At 45.6% G+C, this 20,131-nt stretch overlaps 1 protein-coding gene across 3 annotated transcripts in view; it reads left to right on the plus strand.

Annotated features, from left to right (window-relative positions):
- LOC117737485 (storkhead-box protein 2-like) overlaps positions 1–16,181 on the plus strand; it is a 31,041-nt gene extending 14,860 nt beyond the window's left edge. For 2 of the 3 annotated variants that reach the window (XM_034543486.1, XM_034543485.1), the window contains 2 exons: positions 5,858–8,279; positions 11,473–15,002. In XM_034543486.1, coding sequence (XP_034399377.1) covers positions 5,858–8,279; positions 11,473–11,677 — 2,627 coding nt within the window. In that variant the 3' untranslated portion in view covers positions 11,678–15,002. The other variant, XR_004610044.1, reaches the window with a different exon arrangement.
- Positions 16,182–20,131: the final 3,950 nt, after the last annotated feature.

Raw genomic sequence — 20,131 nt, forward strand, 5'->3', positions numbered from 1 at the left:
CGAAAAAGATGTGTTTTTAGTTTGCGACGGAAGATGTAGAGACTTTCTGCTGTCCTGATGTCAATGGGGAGCTCGTTCCACCAATGAGGAGCCAGCACAGCAAACAGTCGTGATTTTGTTGAGTGTTTAGCTCGAAGTGACGGAGCTACAAGCCGATTGGCAGAAGCCGAGCGAAGTGAACGGGCTGGGGTGTACGGTTTGACCATGTCCTGGATGTAGACCGGACCCGATCTGTTCGCAGCACGGTACACAAGTACCAATGTTTTGAAGCGGATGCGGGCAGCCACCGGTAACCAGTGAAGGTCGCGGAGTAGTGTGGGTAAATTTCAGTAGGTTGAAGACCAGTCGAGCAGCTGCATTGGATGAGCTGTAGAGGTCGAATGGCATTAGCAGGTAGACCTGCCAGGAGGGAGTTGCAATAGTCCAGCCGTGAGATGACCAGAGCCTGGACCAGAACCTGTGCCGCCTTCTGAGTGAGAAGGGGTTGTATTCTCCTGATGTTGTACAGCATGTACCTACAGGAGCGTGTTGTTGCGGTAATGTTGGCAGTCAGGGAGAGTTGACTGTCGAGCGTCACTCCGAGGTTCCTGGCAGTCGGAGTCGGAACCAGCACTGAGTTGTTGAAGTTAATAGTTAGGTCGTGGGTGGGAGAGCCTTTTCCTGGAAGGAGAAGAAGTTCAGTCTTGTCCGGGTTAATTTTCAGGTGGTGAGAGGACATCCACTGAGAGATGTCAGTCAGACAGGCAGAGATTCGTGCTGCTACCCGTGTTTCGGATTGGGGAAACGAGAGGATCAGTTGGGTGTCGTCAGCATAGCTGTGGTAGGTGAAGCCATGCGAGCGAATGACAGAGCCAAGAGAGTTGGTGTACAGAGAGAAGAGAAGAGGACCAAGGACTGAAGTAGTCAGAGGACAAGGCTCAGACACAGATTCTCTCCAGGTTACCCGGTAAGAGCAGTCGGTGAGGTAGGATGAGAAGAGTGAGAGCGCGGTGCCTGAGATACCCAGGTCCTGGAGGGAGGACATGAGGATCTGGTGGTTCACTGTGTCAAAGGCAGCGGAAAGGTCTAGAAGGATGAGGACAGAGGAGAGAGAGGCTGCTCTAGCAGTGTGAAGCTGAGACAGCAAGGAGGGCAGTCTCTGTTGAGTGGCCTGCCTTGAATCCAGACTGGTGAGGGTCTAGAAGGTTGTTACAGTGAAGAAAGGAGGAGACTTGGTTAAAGATAGCTCGCTCTAGAGTTTTGGAAAGGAAGGGGAGGAGAGAGACAGGTCTGTAGTTATTGACTTCAGATGGGTCGAGAGTGGGTTTCTTCAGGAGAGGGTTGACTCCGCCTCCTTCAGAGAGTTAGGGAAACAGCCGGTTGAGAGGGAGGTGTTAATAAGATGGGTGAGAAAGGGAAGAAGGTCCGGAGCAATGGACTGGAGAATGTGAGAAGGGATGGGGTCAAGGGGGCAGGTGGTTGGGGGGTCAGAGGTTACCAAGGTAAGAACTTGACTAGGAGACAGGGGGATAAAAGAGGAAAACAAGGGGGAAGAAGGTGAAGTTACTGGAGGTGTAGTTATGGAAGATGGATTAGTAAATGAAGAGCGTATGTCGTCTATCTTTTTTGTAAAGTAGTCAACAAAGTGGCTTGGTAGAAGGGTGGAGGGGGGGGGGGGGGGGGGGGGGGGGGGGCACCCGGGGGGCCAAGGAGGTTGGAAAAAATTGAGAAGAGCTTTTTAGGGTTAGATAAAGAGGATTCGATTCTGGATTGATAGAACAGACTTTTGGCTGCAGAGATGGACGCAGAGAAGGAGGAGAGAAGAGATTGATAGGCAAGCAGGTCGCTGGCGTGTTTGGATTTTCGCCATTTCCTTTCCGCTGCTCGCATAGTGGCTCTCTTAGCGCGCACTGGTTCGGACAGCCACGGAGCCGGAGAGGACTTGCGGACCTTTCGAGTCGTAAGAGGACAGAGAGAATCAAGAGAGGACGACAGCGTAGAGAGAAGAGTGTCAGTGGCGAAGTTAGGCTGCATAAGTGCGAAGGAATCGGTTGAAGGGAGGGCTGACAGAACAGAGGATGCCAGAGAGGAGGGTGCGGATGTTGCGACGGACAGGTGCAGAATCCGTTGTGGGAGGGTTGTTAGTTCCAAAGAGTGGGAGAGTGTAAGATATGAAGAAATGGTCAGAAACATGAAGTGGAGTTACAGTGAGGTTTGCTGTAGAGCAGTTTCTGGTGAAAATATAGTCAAGGTGGTTGCCAGCTTTGTGAGTAGGAGGGGAAGGACTGAGAGAGAGAGCAAAGGAAGACAGTAAGAGTAGCAGGTCCGATGACTTCTCTGTCTGGATGTTAAAGTCACCCAGAAGGATGAGCGGGGGACCATTTTCTGGGAAGTTTGATAGGAGGACATCTAGTTCTTCCAAGAAGTCTCTAAAGGAACCAGGAGGACGGTAGAGAACGACAATGGTTAGATGAACCGGATGAGTAACCGTCACTGCATGAAACTCAAAAGACAGTGGGGTAAATGGAAGCGGGTAGAGAGCAAAACTCCATTTGGGTGAGATGAGTAGACCTGTGCCACCACCCCGACCAGAGGGTCTGGGTGTGTGGCTGAAGGAGAAGGAGAGAGCAGCAGGGGTTGATGTGTTGTCTGGTGTGATCCAAGTCTCAGTGAGAGCCAGGAAGTCCAGCGATTGCTTGATAGCGAAGCCAGAGATGAAGTCCACCTTGCAGTTAGCTGACTGGCAGTTCCAGAGGCCCCCTGTGACGAGGCGCTGGGTCTGTGTAGAGCGGGTGGGATAAATAAGAGAGGACAAAACATCAGGCACCCCCAGCTTCCGGTGATGCCCCGTGAACTCTCCCGGAGGCGTTTCAACTTACAGCCAGCATGTTAGGTCGTTTCGAGTCTCAGCAGAGCTAATACTATGGGTCACAAAGTGTGGTACTGGATTCATTTAGTGTGGCTAAAAGTGCTGTCAGTCTCATTTGGATGGCTTTAGACGGCTCCTATAGGCTTGCACGATTAAAAAGAGGGGTCTTAGACTGAAATCAGACTGAGAACGGCGGGCAGAGATAATGACAGCGTTATGAAAAAACATGATTCATCTGCCTATATTTTATGATGATTTCAGGGCACAGAGCATTATTTTGGTTTATTTAGTGCATGTTACTGCTGTATGTGGATGAACATCATTAGTGCTATAAATGTGAAATAAATAGTCTGTTACATGAGAAAATGGAAATATCACACAGAAATCATAGATGCTCCATTTGGAGATTTGCCTAAACCTCTGTACAAAGAAAATTACAAAAAATGTTTTACTTCACTTCATCCAAGTCAAAATTTGCAGAGAGACCGTTAACATATTGTGCTATGATATAGTACATGTTTAAAAAGAGCTGCGTCAAGAGATATTCATCCTGTTTCTTTTTTTTCTTTTTTTCTGTATTCTATCATCAAACAATTTAAATCAGTAACACTTATTATACTATATACATATATTAACTAATCTCACAAGTGTTTTATTTATATTATACTGTTAATTATTATTCAAATAGCCCTGTGGTTGAGTAGATAATCTGGTGTGGTATGGGTAACCTTTGCCATTTTTGAGAAAACATGGCTGGGGGTCAAGTATTCAGTGAAATTTTGGCCATTGTGTTATTGTAATTTTCTTTTTTAACAAAACATATCAATAAGAAGAGGAAGTGCAAACATACCACTGGTTCTATATATGAGTGGGTCATAATGGTAAGCTATAAATCAAAATATGTGTGGGTACGTCACACGGTGTGTAGACGGTTAAAGGAGGGTTTTGGTCATTGTCGGCTCACCATTGTAAGTGCGTTGGGGAAAGCACTTTTTCAATTCACCAATACCAGGCGCCAAGCCAATCAGCTTAAAAAGCAAATAAGTGGCATTGGAAAGCAGGCACCAGAGAATCTAATGAAGCAGGGAGCTATGGGGGAAGGCACAAGAGGAGATGAGGCCCCCTGAGTTTAATGTATATGAATTTCCAGCATACAGTTAGGGAGGGACAGGACCAAAACATATTAATTAGATTGGCAGCGGATACATGTCCGGTCAATGTTTAGTTCGATTGTGGTTTGAGTGTGAACCTGGGGCACATTGGGCCCTGTGGATAGCTTTGCTCTGAATGTGCCATGAACAAATAGAAGAGTAGTGGACCTGATCTCGCATAGCGAGGTCGAATCCTCACCTTCGTCAAGAGCCCAGACCCTTTTTAAAATATCAGTTATAGAGCACTGCAGCTCAAAACGATTATACAGACTATAGAAATGGCACCTTTTAGGCATGGGTTGGACTCTAGAACAGGGTCCATAACAAAGGGGAATGGGTTGGAAACCAGAGTATCGCCTCCGTAAAAGGTTGCTGGCCTATCTAAAACAGTATAAAGATATAGATGGAATAGGAGTCAATCAATAAGTTTGTCAAAAGAGGCAAATATGCCATCTTTGTATATATCTTAGTAGCAACACCCTGATTGGACCACAGGTCAAACGCAATGTTCTGAAAGGATTGGGGGGGGGGGGGGCAGGCTGGACAAACAGACAACATTCATCAAACATATTAGGAAAATTAACTGAAGAATTATTCTCAAAACTCCCTCACAGTTTACACACCCACTTCCTATTTCCACTTTGACCCACTGTGCTGTTGAAATGCGATATTTTAAACAACATTTCAGGTGTACTCCCTTTCAGCTTTACTGGCAGATCAAATAAATAGCTGTGCAGTGCACCAACTCTATTCTTTTCTATTCTCATCATCATCAGTAGAAGACGCCCGGTACAAGTTCTCCCCTGATGCAATGTGATATGTAATACCGTCCATTAGTCCGTCCTGAATCCAGACCAGCAGACTGCTTCTGTCTCCGCCACCTTCCCTCTGCTCAGCCTTCTTATCAACAAGATGGAGAGCAAGGGGGATGGACTGTGTGTGTGTGTGTGTCTGTCTCTCTGGATGGAGTTGCATCATTCTGGCTGGGCTGAAAGGCTGCTATGATGTAACTGGCAGTAATACCTTGAGCTGACGGTGGGAGAGAGAGCAGGAGATACTGAGAAGAGAGAGAGAGACAGAGACAGATGGAGGTTAATAGAGGGAAGAGAATAGAGAGAACACAAAAGAAGAAAAGTGAAGAAGTAGAGAGGATACATAGGAGAGAAGACATTTGTAAACTGAAATGAACCCGTACACTGTAAAAGAAAGAGGAAGGCCGACTGACTGTGGCTCCGCTCAAGTGTGTGTGTGTGTGTGTGTTTGCAGTTCAATGGCACACAGTATCTGTTTTGTGCTCAATTGGTCTACTAGAATATAGAGAAAAGAATTTTGTAAACTGTTAGAAATAATATAATTTAATTTGATAGAAAGGGAGGACTGCAGGAGCCCTTATGCCTCTGCACAAAAACGAAAGAAAGTACAATATGAATTTTCACATGAATGACAACCATGCACTGTTTGCCAATGTATTGACAACCTGGCAACCCTTGCTGATTTGAATGTGAAACTGCAGTGAGGTTTCTGCAATGTATACATTTGGGAGAATATTATTACACCTGCATTATTTAAACATAGTTTTTTAGTTATCTGTTGACAGGAGATGAAACACCAAAAACACGTGTGGAATACTTCAAAATGTTGCTACACTTTTGTTCTGCAAGAGGTTAAAAAATGCATTTTGTTCAAAGGACCTGAAGGGGCTCTTGATGTTAGCAGGATGCATGAGGATAAATAGTTTTTTACATTACTGTATGTTTTTCATAAATGTGATTCCTTGGAGTTAAACCTAATAAAAAGATAATCTAATGTGGACCTGTGTGAAATGTATCTGCTCTAACTTCTTCTCGTCTTTGTTCAGGTGTTCCCACACCAACGGAGGAGGTTCTGCACCACACGCTAAGCATGCTGGTCCGTGAGCGGAAGATCTACCCAACACCAGACGGATATTTTATTGTAACCCCTCAGACTTACTTCATCACTCCGAGCCTAATCCGAACCAGCTCCAAGTGGTACCACTTAGATGAACGTTCTGCTGACCGACACCAACAGCAGCAGCATCAGAACCAGCAGCAGCATCAGCAGACGCAGTGCACCTCCCCTCTCTCTGGCACCATCACCCCGTCCACCTCTGGAGCTGTGCGCGATCGAACACACCCAAAGTCCAGCCAAAACCACAGTGGAGGAGGTGGGGATTCCTTTTACAACAACAACAGTTACCGTGGAGACGACCAACCCAGCCACCACACCACCCTGCAGCGTCGATCTCCCAAAGACCACCGGGAGGCGTACTCGTCCCCACACTCCCCACAAACACCTCCTCAGCAAGCAGCAGGCAACACAGAAAAGAGTCGCAGCACCCTTGGGTTCCCCTTCAAGACGGACACGCTCACCAAACACCGAAGTGGGGGGGGAGGAGGAGGAGGAGGAGGAGGGGGAACTGGAACTGGAACTGGAACTGGAGAGATCGAGAAACAGGCAGGTGGAGGAAGTGGTACAGGAAGTCGGAAATTTGGTTTAAAGCTGTTCCGTCTGAGCTTTAAGAAGGACAAGACCAAGCAGCTGGCTACCTTCTCTGCACAGTTCCCCCCAGAGGAGTGGCCGCTCCGCGACGAGGAGGCGCCCAGCCAGCTGCCACGCAATGTAGAGATGGAGATCATCCGCCGAATCAACCCTGACCTTACTGTGGAGAACCTTGCCCGTCACACAGCGGTCATGAAGCGCCTCGAAGAAGAGCGTGCGCAGAGGAGCAAAGCGTCATCAGCCAATCAGAGCTCCAGGAGTAGGAGAAGCGGGGGTAGACACAGGAAGCAGTCTCAGACCAAACTCAGCCGCTCACATAGCAAGACGAGAGCGCCCCGCGGCGAGCCCAGCGATGGTTCCCACCTGGAGCTGGCCGACAGAGACTACAGAGCCTACTCGTCCTCACTGGCTCGGTCACCGAGGGAACACGCCCTGGCCATGGAGCGGCAACGGGCCCGCCTTCACTTGGCACATAGCAACCCTAACATCCTCGACTCCTCCCACCTACCTGTCACGCCAGAGTGGGATGTGTCCGGAGAGCTTGCCAAGCGGCGCACAGAAATGCCTTTCCCCGAGCCAAGCCATGGCCCATCAGCCCACCACTCCAAAGTCCACCGCTCCCACTCCCACACCCAGGAGAGGAAGTCCAGGAACGAGCGCAGCGACAAGGCAAAGGAACGCTCCAGGTCCATGGATAATTCCAAAGGACCACTTGGAGCTGGGATGATTGGACCACCCGATTATTACGACGACCGAAGCCGTTACTATACTGACGATGGCACCCTCCGAGCCAATCAGAGCTCTGCTCACTACTCTCGTGCCACACCCCCTTCATCTAAATTGGCTGTGGAGTCTTTGGGGTTGGATGGGGGCAGGAGTTTAGAGAAGAGTAAGAGCAGGGACAGCCTGCCGGCGTACTCGCCAAAACCACTGTCCAGCGCCGTCCCTCCTGATGATTACTTCCAATGTGCTGGCTCCTCTGAGGCTGCTCTTACAGCAGCTAACCAGTTGGGAACTCTAAGCAAAAGTAGTCATGATGGATTAAAACTAGGCAGTGCTGACAGGCAAATGGACAGACAGACACCCCATCCTCTAGAAAGTAAGGAGGACTTGTCAAAGATGGGACCTAAGGGTGGCAGCCTGCCTCCAATACCCCTCTCTATCCCTGACCCCCCCCTTTCCAATGGAAGACCTCCCCATAGTGCCTCCTCTGGTCAGGAGAAACGTAAGGAGATCTTTAGTAAAGACACACTCTTCAAACCTCCTCCTAGCCTCCCTTTGCCCGGCTACAGCTCCCTGAGAAAACCTCCAGCCCTCGCCTCCTCTACTCTGTCCTCGTCCTGCGATGCACTTGATTCCCAGGAGGCATTTGATGCTCCCAAACCTCTGGTGGCCACACCATCCGTTACCCCACAGGGCATTGAACCCACTACCAGCGCTGCAGAGGCCTCCTTTGACTACTACAACGTCTCAGACGACGATGAACTCGAGGAGGGGGGGAACAAAAGTCGAGGAGAGGACGAAAAGGCTGGAGGAGGTGTTGTTGGGATGGGAGGAGGTGGAGCAGGGACCATGCAGTGGCTGTTGGAGCGAGAAAAGGAGAGGGATCTACAGAGGAGGTTTGAAAGAACCCTCACCTTCCCTGGTGCTAAAGAGAACCTTCCAGAGCCCAGTCAGAACCAGCAGTCCGCCCACTCTGCTAGACTCGACAGTATGGACTCCAGCTCTGTCACTGTTGACAGTGGATTCAACTCACCACGGTGAGAACATGTACTTACATACTGAATGCATACAATATAGGCACATTTAGAAACTCATTTTCCATGTATCTAATGCGCTGGCCCTCATTGTTGGATAGCCACACCTTTTCATTCATTTTTCTTTAGTTTAGAGGCAAGCCGATTGTTTTTTAGCCCCACTGGCACACCAGAGTGGACGAGATTGCAGGTGACATTTGCAAGAAAAAATCATGTCCTGTCTTTGTGCTGATGTGAAAAAGTATTATCAGGAGTCTTTCAACAGAGAGTATATGGGTGAGTCCATCTGAATAAGCTGTCACACGTGTGTCTCAATAATTAATTCAGATTCAATAAGATGTTATTGAATCTGAATCAGAATTCAAAGACCATGGAGTAGAAGCACTGCTGGGTATTTGTCCTGATCACACAGGTTTACTGGGCTTAATTAAGCTTGTGAAGGGCTCATTGCATTGTGGAATTCATTATTCATTGAGTACAACTTGCTTTGTGTGCTTTGGATTACTTTGAATTTATACTTTTTTGAGACCATAACATAATTCCCCCATACAATGAGCCCTTCACAAGATGAATTAAACATTGCAGTGTGAGGGTAGCTGTTGTAGGAGTTGATAGTTGGGGGACAGTCTTTGTTATTGAGTATGTAAAAAATCATGAACCTCAAGCTGAATTAAAGAAAGACAATGGCAGACACAGGGCTGCATGATCTCTTGTTTCAGCATCGACATTGTGCGTTTCATCGCAGGACGAATGTCAGCAAGTTACCCCAAAAATGTCATGCTTCATCTTTTACCACAAAAGGAACTCCCACTGTTCTCATTCTCCACTACTAATACTGTTTCCTGTTAATTACAGTCTATGTAGGCCGTCCACACGTTCATAATGAACATATATCTATATATAGATATATATATATCTATATATATATAGATATATATATATACAGTGGTATGAAAAAGTTTGGGCACCCCTGATCATTTTCAAGATTTTCCTTTATGTATCATTGGTTGTTCGGAACAGCAATTTCAATTAAATATATAATATAGCAGACAAACACAGTGATATTTAAGAAGTGAAATTCAGTTTATAGGATTTACAGAAAGTGTGCAATAATTACTTAAACAAAAGTAGGCAGGTGCATAAATTTGGGCACCCTTGTTGTTTTATTGATTTGAATACCTTTAGCACTAATTATTGGAACACCACATTTGTTTGGTAAGCTCATTGACCCTTGACCTACATACACAGGTGGAGCCAATCATGAGAAAGGGTATTTAAGGTGGCCAGTTGCAAGTTGTTCTCCTCTTTGCATCTTCTCTGAAGACTGGCAACATGGGAGCCTCAAAACAACTGTCCAATGACCTGAAAACAAAGATTGTTCAACATCATGGTTTAGGGGAAGGAGACACAAAGCTAGCTCAGAGATTTCAGCTGTCAGTTTCCACTGTGAGGAACATAGTGAGGAAATGGAAGACCACAGGCACAGTTCTAGTTAAGGCCCGTAGTGGCAGGCCAAGAACAGTCCAACTCAACCCACAGACCAGCTCCAAAGACCTACAACATGATCTTGCTGCAGATGGTGTCACTGGGCATCGTTCAACTATTCAGTGCACTTTGCACAAGGAGATGCTGTATGGGAGAGGAATGCGGCAGAAGCCTTTTCTGCGCCCATGCCACAAAAAGAGTCGCTTGAGGTATGCTAAAGCACATTTGGACAAGCCAGCTTCATTTTGGAATAAGGTGCTGTGGACTGATGAAACTAAAATGGAGTTATTTGGACATAACAAGGGGCGGTATGCATGGTGGAAGAAGAACACAACACTTGCTGCCCACAGTTACATGTGGTGGTGGTTCCATCATGCTGTGGGGCTGTGTGGCCAGTGCAGGTACTGGCAATCTTGTTAAAGTTGAAGGTCGCATGGACTCCAGTCAGTATGAGCAGATTCTTGTGAACAATGTTCAGGAATCAGTGACAAAGTTGAAGTTGAGCCGGGGCTGGAAACTTCAACAAGACAAGGACCCTAAACACCGCTCAAATTCTACCAAAGCATTCATGCAGAGGAACAAGTACAACGTTCTGGAATGGACATCTCAGTCCCCAGACCTGAATATCATTGAAAGTCTGTGGTCTGTTTTAAAGCGGGCTGTCCATGCTCGGAAACCATCCAACCGGACTGAACTGGAGATGTTTTGTAAAGAAGAATGGTCAAAAATACCTTCAACCAGAATCCAGACCCTCATTGGAAGCTATAGGAAGCGTTTAGAGGCTGTTATTTCTGCAAAAGGAGGATCTACTAAATATTGATGTCATTTTTCTGTTGGGGTGCCCAAATTTATGCACCTGCCTACTTCATACATACCTACCTATATATGGTATATAGAGGCTATATATGCTTACACGCTCAAAGGGTGGGGTGGGCTTTTTTCTAGCGCAAGCAGGAGATATTGAGATTATTATTGATTATTATTAGTATTGGGGCCACTGTTAGAAAAATATTATAATAAGCCTATGAGATATGTATATCTATTTATAATGAGATATAAAGTCTGACTTTTTCAAGAAAAGGAAAGTTGTGACATTTGAAGAATCCGGTCAGAATATTCTGCTTCGAGTCATGTTTCAGCGTTTCTTGATCGTCCATAAGCTTCTGTGGAGAGGAGTGGACTGCAGTGTGGCGTCGTTCCTCTGGCAGCTCTGAGTCTCTGTGTCCTCCTAGCCGAGATAGCTTTCCTCTCCTGGATCCTTCCCCTGAAACGTTTGGGGAAGCGGCTTAGAGCTGCACTTCCTCAGAGGTGGTGAAGTCGACATGTGTGGTGAGCTGAATGCTTGATCAGAAGGTAGTTTCAATTTTCCACCACAAAGGAAGAGCAGATTACAGCCACTTGTTTAAAGTCTGTCGTCCAGAGCCTGCGTCTGTCAGGCGGTGCGCAGAGAGCAGAGCAATCAGAGAGTGTAGAGCAGACCGCAGGGCAGGTAGATGTACTCCATTGTACTAACATTGACTCAGACATCATGGAACTGTTTCCTTTTGTGGGTATTTAATTTCAACTTTTTTGCTCTAAATTAGGACTTCATCTTCATAAAGTCATCCTTATCCTTGTATCCTGCTGTCTGTTTCCTCTCGTTTGTCTCGACAGCAGAGGGAGCTTGAAGCTCTTGATTTTGTGTTCTCATTGTGTGTCACTGTCTCTGCAGAACAAGGGAGAGCCTCGCGTCCAACACATCTTCCATAGTGGAGAGCAACCGACGACAGAACCTGGCGCTGAGCCCCGGCCACCTCGGCATCACCACCGGCACCGCCACTCCCTTCTCCTTCCGCGCCATCCCAGAACCTGCCGGCACCCAACCAGAGAAACTCCAGAAGCCCAGCGCTTGCCTTGCGTCAATCACCAGCGTATAGGGGCGGAGCTACTGTGAGGGCTGGGTGGAGCGCCAGGAACCAACGGAGAGGGGCCAGGAAAAGAAAAAGTCCCACCCCCAAGGACTGTTACATCTTTAGACTGACATTAGTGGAGCTGCCACAGGCCCACTGTGGAACTATAGCTATTACACACACACACACAAACAGAGAAATGTAGACCACCAGGAAACTGCTCTCTGTCGCTCTCACACACACACACACACACACACACACACACACACACACACACGCACACACGGACGGACAGACAGACATATACACACCAGGCCACTGGGCAGACTCTGTCATTCTACAGCCTCTAGTTTACACACTGCTGTTGTGTTGTTTCACTATCACGTGGGTTCTAGTGTGCGTGTGCGTGTGTGTGTGTGTGTGTGTGTGTGTGTGTGTGTGTGTGGGGGGGGGGGGGTTATGTTTGTATAATCTGTAATCTCAGGTCATTTTATTTCCACTCTCATTCCAGCTGCTTCAGATCAGCGCATCTCCCTCTAGTGGTGTCTGGTGGTATTACACACTGAAGAGACGCTGCTCTGCTGACTGCTGTTACTGATGGTACACACATTGTCACTGATCCAGCTCCTACTCACTAGTCTCTGTTAGCTCTTCTCTAAAGTCACCATCGGCAGACACCTTGTAAGGTGCAGGGCCACAAGAAATGACATTGACTATTAATGACCATCTCTCCAAAGTGAGGGGGTTAGACAGTTCAATGAGTAACCTGTAACAAGGGCTGTTTTCACTAGGAGCCTCTCTGTAGAATGAAGCTGAGCAGTTTGTGTGTCTGTTGGATGCCATGATGCCCATTTGAACTGTCTGGACACTTCTCTCCTCCAGCTGCTGTCAGATATGTGCACAGCGTGAGGTGCAGCTCCAGGGATGAGGCTTCTGATTACAGATGGTTTGGACCTGCATGAGGGCAGATCTTCCTCCACTTTGCCTCTCGTTTAGCGTCACCCCTCATGTCCACAGCTCGTGTTTCAGCTCCATCATGGCTGCCCTTCTCCACAATAGGCCGTAACAGAGAAGAGTACGGTGGCCCTGAGAGCTCAACCCTAGACAGGACTTTATGGATCCCTGAGGGGAAATTCACACTCCAGCAGCACAGAGACAGAAAACAAATACTATTTGAAGGAAATATGAAAGAAATCAGAGAGGTGACAGTATACACATACCTGACACATTATAAGTGAGTTTATATATATATATACAGTGTATAAATATCTATATTTATTGACAGTTGACATGAAATTAATATTTAATGACATGCTGCATTTTGTTATTGACTTTGTCTTTATGTACATATAGCAAAACTAGTTTTCTTGTTTGTTTAGAGTCACTTCACAGCGGTGTTCAGATACAAGATATTGAGGTCCTGCCGATGATGTCACAGCCTGTAACATGTACATGTTGAGGAGCTAGCATAATAACATGTCCACTATGGCCGTCACAATACTAAACATTCCTTTGAATAAGCATAGGTGAGATTTCTGGTTGTCAGTGATGACTAGCAGGGTGGTGGTGGAGACTGCATGTTACGGTTTAACTTGGAGCACACTGTTGTATATACTTCATAGACGCAGGCTACTCATCTAGTTACTTTGGTTCCTATTCATCAGAAGTTAGTCGTTGTGTTTATGGTTCTTCATTCCAGTAGGATGGTGATGTGTTCACACACAGCCGGCAGCACCGTGCACGTCTGTTGTTAGCCACGTCAGCTCAGTGTGCCATGAACCTGAACACCGACACGACGTCAGTGGACGCTCATTATGTTCATGATTTATGTATTCATGCTGATCCCCTGGCAGACTAACACACCTGAGCAGGAGTAGAACAGTAGTGGAGTCTCATGACGAGGAAGTAGTCATGGTTGTTCGTGTGGCACCGTCACAGCAGGACCTCAATACAGCTTCATGACACAAACACAGTCAGAAAGATGAAGAGCAGCAGCTTCATGTCGGCGCAGTGCAGACGCACGACGCGGACGTGGAGCCTGACTGCCCGAGGCCGTGATGCAGCTGTGGACATGAGGGGTCAGTCACATCCCTGCTGAGCTGACTTCCTGTATCACCACTGTGTGTTTTTCAGTGGATGCTTGTGAGTTTTTGGTTTTAATGCTGGCATCGGAGGAAGTAGATGCTGCTGCTGGTGAAAGGCCGGCCGGTGGACGCTCATTAGGAGCAGCTGGACCGGCACTTGAGGTGGCTGAGCGTCCAACAGAGAAGATGAGACCAGTGTTACACACAACGAGCAGGGACGAGACGCGTTTTGATTTCAGTATTTCTTTAGTTACACACAACATTACCATGAATTTACATTTCTGTCAAGTTCATGGCTACTTGAGTTTTTGGTCAAACTGTTTGAATCAAGTCCCTGAGCCCCTCTCACTCCTGGTGCTACGATGTATTATGGCCAGAGGCGGTCATGATAATAGTCATAATAAAAGGGTGATGAGAGAGTTGGAGTCTAGTAAATGGATGCTTACAGTTGTACAAAAGGTTTCACCTGTATACCTTTGGCGAGGACCATTTAGTCCTTGAATAAAGCACGTGGGTGAACAGGACTGTGACTACACAGTGGCGGCTGACTATGGCACAGGGACACATGAAATAAGTCTCATTCTAACCACAGCTGGATTTACCCATCTCGAGAAAACCTGCAGTCCTATAGGCCAATCATTTCCCATCCCTCTATAGGCTCAGGGAGCTGTCAGTCATCCCAGTGTTGTCGTCCAATAGGCTCCTCTATAACTACCTCCACAGCAGCAAAAACACAGCCCGTCCTTTCTACTATCTCACTGTCATCAGCCTCTAGCCTGTGAATGTCTGCACACACACACACTAACACACTACACATCAAAGTGCTGGACTCCCTATTGTTTCCCTTTCTTCACTAACAAGGTTCTCCTAACGGTACATTCTAGCATTGTGGTTCAGCTGCCGACCCCTGCAGCCCAAACACCCTCCTCCCAGCCACTAGTACAGGACTTCCTGTGCACAGTGATCCCAGGAAGGGCCGTGGCCCCGCGTAGTGTTGGTTGGCCTCTCACTAAAAGGCGTGTAACACGATATCCTGACATCCAGCTGCGTAAGCTAACCCGCTGTGACCCAGCAGGGGTCCTTCAGAGAGGAGGTGCACACGGCTCCATCTCCTCGTGGGCAAACATTGAGTTGCAGGTCGCCGTCACGCGTGAGCTGCAGATGACATGTGTGTCACATGGAGCCTCATAGCTATGTGTCAAGTCTAAATTAGTTAGTTTTCCCGCTGTATAGCAGGACCTCATGGTTTAAAGACATCTGATTTATTTTCATAGATGGTGTTGGCTCAATGGATCCCTCTGCCAGCCGACCAGTAAGAGTCATTGTGTAGCGACGAGGCCGAGAACCCTCACTGGCTTCCCACCTGCAACACGAGCCCTGAAATGGTAGACTGGAACTGTGCTCAGAAGAAATGTAACAAACACCTCATCCAAGTTAACATTGGGCCTTACTCCACCGGGTACCAGCTCACGTCTTAGCACTACAAGTAAAGAGGCTTTACGTTCTCTACCTGATGGACTGATGCTTGTGTTCTATGGATATGGGCACTAATATATCCACAATTAAAGCGATTTAAAGTAGTTAGTATTCTTGGATGTAGCCCGTAGTCTCCAATGTCAGCAGTGAGTCCCTCTTCTGAACATGTTCTGGAGTACACTGAGTCTGTAACAGTGCTCTGCCCAACAGGAAGCTTCCAATGAATTACAAAGGTCACAACAGCAGTGCTTTAAACCCCATGCTACCTCTACAGAAGTGTTTGTAGTGCCAGCTGCTCCCTCATAGTTTGGCCTTATCCTCTATGCTATGACTACAGACGTGCACATAGCCAGGGAGGGATGAGCTTCTAGTCTCTGTTCCACCTTTACCATTTCCAGGGTTTCAGTCCCTGCTGTACCACTAATCTTGGCTTTACCACTACACTGGATTGAGTTCTTGTCCCTACAGTGGAGTTTATTCTCTATTGTCCCCACAACTCTGGGGGTTTAGCTCCTGTTCCACCAGTAACATGACGGGTCCCCAGCATGGTGGAGGTCATGGGTTCCATCCTTTATGCCCTCCACCTCCTCCCTGCTACTGTCTGGCCCAGTGGCCCTCCATCAACCCCTTGTCTCCTCCAGCCACAGTTCTGTAACCTTCCATCCCTTTTCTACACTGACAGTCCATGAAATGTCTTCCCTTAACATCGGCGGTGGTTTATACAAATGGAGGTTCAACAATAACATTATTTTTAATGGTGACGGTATGTCATACCTGTAAATGATGTTTATCTGTCATGCCTAGTCAAATAATTTAAACAATAAAAAGAGGGATTTTTTAAAAATGTCTATAATATCGGAAAGTCCCTTTGATGTGTAGTACTGGTGTTACCGTTGTTGTAGTGTATGTGATACCCTATCGGGATTGTGTTACTTTTTAAGATAATAAAATAACAATGTTTGGTTACACCACTGTTGTGTTTTCATGTGGTCACACTATGAGAACTCAACACAGACCTACAACTCAGGAGCCTGTGTGTGTTTGCTTAATATGCAGCTGGGGTTACAATAGTGTGACAATGAGCACATTAGTAATAAACCTATGACTTAATAATATCTCATTTGTATAGCACCTTTCACACAAGAAATGTGGCACAAAGTGAAAAGAAAAGAAATGCACACTATTGATCCCAGTGGGTAAATTCTTCTCTGCATTGTACCCATCCTTAGTTATTTAGGAGCAATGAAGCAACTGGGAGTTCAGTGCCTTGCTCAAGGACACTTCAACATGCTCTATGGGGGAAGCGGGGATCGAACCGGGTACCTTGTGGTTACCACTCTCCCCACTGAGCTACAGCCAACCAAAGGCTTCACAATATAGGAAGATGGAGGTGGAATGAACAAATAAGTACCCATATTTGCAGCATACACATATATCAGTATATAAAAAGTAAAATACCACATTTTGAATGCATTATAGCAGTGCAAAGCAAGGCCAACAAGGGAGCCTCTTGCCAGGAGCCACCTGCCCATCAGGGCTAACAGTTACACACCGTGGGCACAGCTACGGACACAACGGAGCGGGGCATCGAACCGCCGATCCTCCGATTGAACAAAAGCGATGCATTTAGGTTCCACAGGACAAAAATAAAACCTTGTTTTCTTCTGGTTTATTCTGAGGGGGCTGGTTATTGTAGTTGGAGTGGTTGCTGTGCTCCAGTCTTTTCAAGTATCACTCATGAATGTACAGTTTGATGTGGGCCAAACTGAACTCACTTTGTTATGTTCTTCACAAGTTGATGGGAACTGCAGACACTTTTGAGTTTTCAGCATTCTCTGTAATAATCCTGGAACGGTTATCCTTTCTTTCCAGACGTATAGTTGTGTTACAGGCAGTCATGGCTTCTTTGTATAGGCACGGAACTACGAGCCTTTCAGTTTATTAATTTTTTTATTTTTTTTATTTTTGTATAGCCCAATATCACAAATCCTTCAGTTGTTCTCCATTTCCTTTCAGCTAATCGACAGTTTCTTTAACCTGTTGAGCTCTATCTCTTGTAAACATGCCAAGAATTACATATCCAAAATTAATCAGGACATCCTCAACAATAAAGTTCTGCTCTCCTTTGGAAGGTCAGAAGCTGGAATATGAATCCATTGTAAGTTTACCTATTTATATTAACGTTCCAGAGTAAATGGAGATGCAATAAAGGAACAAATAAGATTTTTATTCTAGCCTGGTATACATATGTACATACATATGTTTAATTTATATCCACACAGCCGTGATACAAATACAGACATCCTCCAAAAACATTGAAATAGCATTGAATAGTGACAACATTAATATTGATCAATATTCACAAGTGACCAACGAGCTTCATGATATAGACCAGATAGATGAAGAGGGCAGGGCCCACATATCTGACGCAGTATTACTACATTCATCTGAATTCTGGGAACAGAACGGTGTCCGGCTGTTTGGCGTCTGTCGCCACCTGGTGGCTGGTTTACAGGACTACAAGCCACAACTCACGTAGACCTGGTCGTTTAGGTGTTTTAGAAAGCTGGGGATTTCTATTTTCCAGCTATATCAAGCATGTTAATGTATATAGACTGATATGATGAAATGATCCCAAATCACAACTTGCTGTTATATTTACAAAGGTTATGTTTGTATAACTTGATTGGTAAATTCTGAAAGCTGGAGACTCCATGTATCTTCAAAAGAGTATGTTATATCTATTGCATATCTATTAATAGACCATCTTCCAATGCTACTTTTTGAAACTACACCACAGGGGTGAGAGCGGTAACGGGTCCGTTGAATTGAACACTGTTATTTAGAGACTTTTTTTTAATCCTCAGTGGATCATTGTATTTAAAGCAGATGACTAAGTGTTGTTGAAATGTTCAACCATGGCAGTTAAAGGGCAGTCATAGCTGTACGGCTCAAATGAGCTCATATTATTAGAGGACTTTGGTTAAACAAACGCCAAAGCTAAAGCAAAGGATCCATTTGAGTGTATTTTGAGATTGAACTAGCATCATCCAGCACAGTGACGGTCAGAAATAGTAGTGCATCGTCAATGTGTAACCCTGTTGTAATTATGAGCTCAAGAATGTTACCATGCTGATCAGTGGCCTCATTTACAGAGCTGTCCTATACATTCACAAGCTCCATAGCTCCTAGGTATGAATATTCAGGTCTCCATTCAGGACGAGTCCATCATGTCACGTGAGGCTTTGTTGATTTGGACAGAGACATTCTCTCAATGCCTCGGAGGAGCTGAGGGTCAGCTGGGGGGTAGAAACTGGCTGTCTGCCTGCGTGTTCCCACATTCCTGTTTGGGGGCAACATCCCAAAGGCCCGTGGGAGTCTGCTCAAAGAGTAAATTAAGACAAAAGTCTTTTTTCAGGATCTCAGAGCCAGTTTTCCTTTGCAGAATATCAAAACACCCATATATACATATATTTTATATATGTATATATTCATTTTACATATATATACTGTATATATTTGTTATATATATATATGTATATACATATTTATATATATGTGTATATATATAGATTTATTTGTTTTTTACACAATATATATACAATTATATGTGTATGACTGGGAAACCAGTGCAAGAAGGAAAGAGTTGTGCCATGCGAGTAATGCGGTGAGCCTGCAATGTGTCAAGTATATATGTATGTGTGTGTATATATATATATATATGTATATACACACATATAATTATTTTATTTTGAATTGTATATATATATATATATATATATATATATATATATATATATATATACATACATGTATATATATATTCAATTCAATTCAGTTTATTTTGTATAGCCCAATATCACAAATTACAATTATCCTCAGAGGGCTTTACAATCTGTACACATACGACATCCCTGACCTTTGACCTCACATCGAATCAGGAAAAACTCCCCAAAAATAACCTTTGACAGGGAAAAAAGTGAAGAAACCTTCAGGAGAGCAACAGAGGAGGATCCCTCTCCCCGGATGGACAGATGAATAGATGTCATGTGTACAGAATGAACAGAGATACAAAGTTACATAAACACATTCAATGAATATGACAATGTATGAATGGAACTCCAATCCATGAAACAGAAGGAGGTAGAGAGGAGGGGCATCAGCAGGGCCAACGCGGGAGGCCGGTTCACCAGGCATCAGACACCTCCAGGTCCAATGGACCCTATGAGATGTGAAGTCACAACGACTCCGGGGAGGAAGCAGAGTTAATAAGGTGGAATGGAGAGATGTAAATGTATCCATAAGGAGAGAGAGAAGAGGAGATAGGTGCTCAGTGTATCCTAAAACATCCCCCAGCAGCCTATAAGCCTATAGCAGCATATCAAGGGGCTGGACCAGGGCAAACCTGATTCAGCCCTAACTATAAGCACTATTAAAGAGGAAAGTCTTAAGTCTATTCTTGAATGAGGTGACTGTCTGCCTCCAGGACTGAAAGTGGAAGCTGGTTCCATAAAAGAGGAGCTTGATAACTGAAGGCTCTGGCTCCCATCCTACTTTTTAGGACTCTAGGAACCACAAGTAGCCCCGCATTTAGTGAGCGCAGCTCTCTAGTGGGGCAATATGGTACTACAAGCTCCTTAAGATATGATGGTGCATCACCAATCAAGGCTTTGTAGGTGAGGAGAAGAATTTTAAATATGATTCTTGATTTTACAGGGAGCCAGTGCAGAGCAGCTAATACAGGAGTCATGTGATCTCTTTTCTTAGTTTTTGTGAGTACACGAGCTGCAGCATTCTGGATTAACTGGAGGGATTTAAGAGACTTATTAGAGCAGCCTGATAATAAGGAGTTGCAGTAATCTAGTCTGGAAGTAACAAACGCGTGAACCAGCTTTTCTGCATCTTTTTGGGACAAGATGTG

This window comes from Cyclopterus lumpus, chromosome 10 (assembly GCF_009769545.1).
Source record: "Cyclopterus lumpus isolate fCycLum1 chromosome 10, fCycLum1.pri, whole genome shotgun sequence".
Lineage (NCBI taxonomy): Eukaryota > Metazoa > Chordata > Actinopteri > Perciformes > Cyclopteridae > Cyclopterus > Cyclopterus lumpus.